The 2,013-nt window shown below is 44.9% G+C and overlaps 1 protein-coding gene across 1 annotated transcript in view; it reads right to left on the reverse strand.

The window, feature by feature from the left end:
- Positions 1-1,963, reverse strand: part of LOC111953472 (heparan-sulfate 6-O-sulfotransferase 1-A-like) — a 20,853-nt gene extending 18,890 nt beyond the window's left edge. The window contains 1 exon segment of the mRNA XM_023972774.2: positions 1,158-1,963. Coding sequence (XP_023828542.1) covers positions 1,158-1,660 — 503 coding nt within the window. The 5' untranslated portion in view covers positions 1,661-1,963.
- Positions 1,964-2,013: the final 50 nt, after the last annotated feature.

A 2,013-nucleotide genomic window follows, 5' to 3' on the forward strand; every position in this document is an offset into this window, starting at 1 on the left:
GAGAGAGAGATGGAGAGGGGGAAAGAGAGAGAGAGAGCGCGAGAGAGGACCAACAGCTATAAAGCCACCAAGCGGAAAGCATGCCTGCTGTTTYATTAGAAAATGACACCATGACAGAGCGAGATAGAGGGAGGAGGGAAAGAGAGAGAGATATGGCAAAAGAAAGAGGGAGAGAGGGAAAAATAGTGTTGAGGACACGAAGACACACACACACACAAAGTAGACTGTGTAGAAACTGATGAGAGCAGATAAACATCCTCCCTCCAGCCTCCGGAGTAGCTTGACGCATCATCACCTCTGACCATCACAGAGCCTTGTGCCAGGAATACCAGCAGTACAGTGCATGTGTGTAACCAACGGAAGTAATCACCAGGATTAGAGTGGAGTCAACCCCCCGCAGGGGTCCTCTTACTTCAGCAAACATCCACACACACACGACAGGAGAGAAGGGCAGGAGCCAAATCTTATCTCTGAATTAAAGTGATGATAGTTTTCTCTGCCAATCTGTCTAACAGTCTGCCTGCATAGTGATTGCGTAGTGATCCATGAAGATAAAGGAGTAAGCTATGTAGCAATGAATTTCTGCATGCTAAGATCTGCTTTTCCAAAATAAACGTTATTTCAGTAGACTCATCAATTTAGGCCTAACTGTAGTTGCAACATTTCTGATCCAATGTTGATTCAAGGGTTTACAGTAATCAATATTCAACACGTTTCAAGCGTTTTACAAACCACTAAAACGATACATCAGTGTTCAATATGCTACAATTTTGAAGAAGGATCAAGACCTACTATTTTAATACGGCTTAGTTTGACAGCATGATTCTCTTATAGCTAATTCGAGTTGACAGCTAGGTTACCCTATAAATCTATCCCTTCGGATATGATAAAAACAGAACTGCTCAACACAAATTCATATGACAGCCTGTCATTAAAACACTGTCAAACAAACTGCGCCGGATCTGCTGCTACAGTAAGTCCACACACAGAGTGGGAGAGATCGTCCAGGCATGCTCCCTAATGACGTGCTCATACCACCCGATTATTAATGATCTTCAATCTCCAACAATTGACAACCCACAGGCTGTGCACGCTTTTGATCCAGCAAAGCACTAACACTCGTGATACAACCATTCAACTTTCCTGTTTTATCTCACCGTTCATTTTTTATCCTGGTCTCCTTTTTATCTAGAACTCCAGGAACACAATTTTTTAGCTCGGTCCAGTCCGCGTGTAAGCCACAACTCCAACCGGTGGAGAACCGGGAGAATAACCAGGTCTCTTTTCGGTTGGGTCGATAACAGGTACACTTCTTCTGYCCCGGTCTACAGTCACACGGAACCTCCAACCTCACATTCTGAACCAGGTGTCTCCCGAACGTTGTCCCRCCTGTCTTCTGAATGTGTAAAAAKACMATKACGTCTTCTCCTTTGATTTCAAATTCCACRGTTCGRTCCAAATCCCGGACTGGGAAYTAGTATTTCTTGACYTAGTGCGGGTCWGGGGAAGGGAAAATGTCCCCASCATCGTCCTCCTCAGTGAAATATCCGTGTGGTGAGCCGAAATTGATAACCCCGGGCGCGACGTATTGATATAAYATCAGCATAAAACAGACGGAGCCGACTACAATTAGGAGAAATTTGCTGCTCGCCTCAACCATGGTCCTTCCAATGCGGTGCAAACGTTACCATTTCCCGGTAAACCGACTCGAGGGGARCAGAACYGRGTAYCTAGAATTKATTCCTGTTGTTGTACTCTCTCTCCCCAAGCAAGCGYAACAGGACGSGGTCATATCAATGGGGTAGGTTACAGAAGCGATTATGTGAATACAATGTAACTAAACTAAGCGTATTTACAGTGTACAGAGAGACCTGTAAAATCCAGCGCAACAATGTGTGTTCTCCGTTTTCTCTCGTCGCTGTGTTGTTGCGATGCATGTGTGTTTAAAGTCCTCTTCGCTGCATTACTATTGAGCTATGTACCCAGGATCCTCAGCGAAATAACCCACCTTCT

This window comes from Salvelinus sp. IW2-2015, linkage group LG27 (genome assembly GCF_002910315.2).
Source record: "Salvelinus sp. IW2-2015 linkage group LG27, ASM291031v2, whole genome shotgun sequence".
Classification (NCBI taxonomy): domain Eukaryota; kingdom Metazoa; phylum Chordata; class Actinopteri; order Salmoniformes; family Salmonidae; genus Salvelinus; species Salvelinus sp. IW2-2015.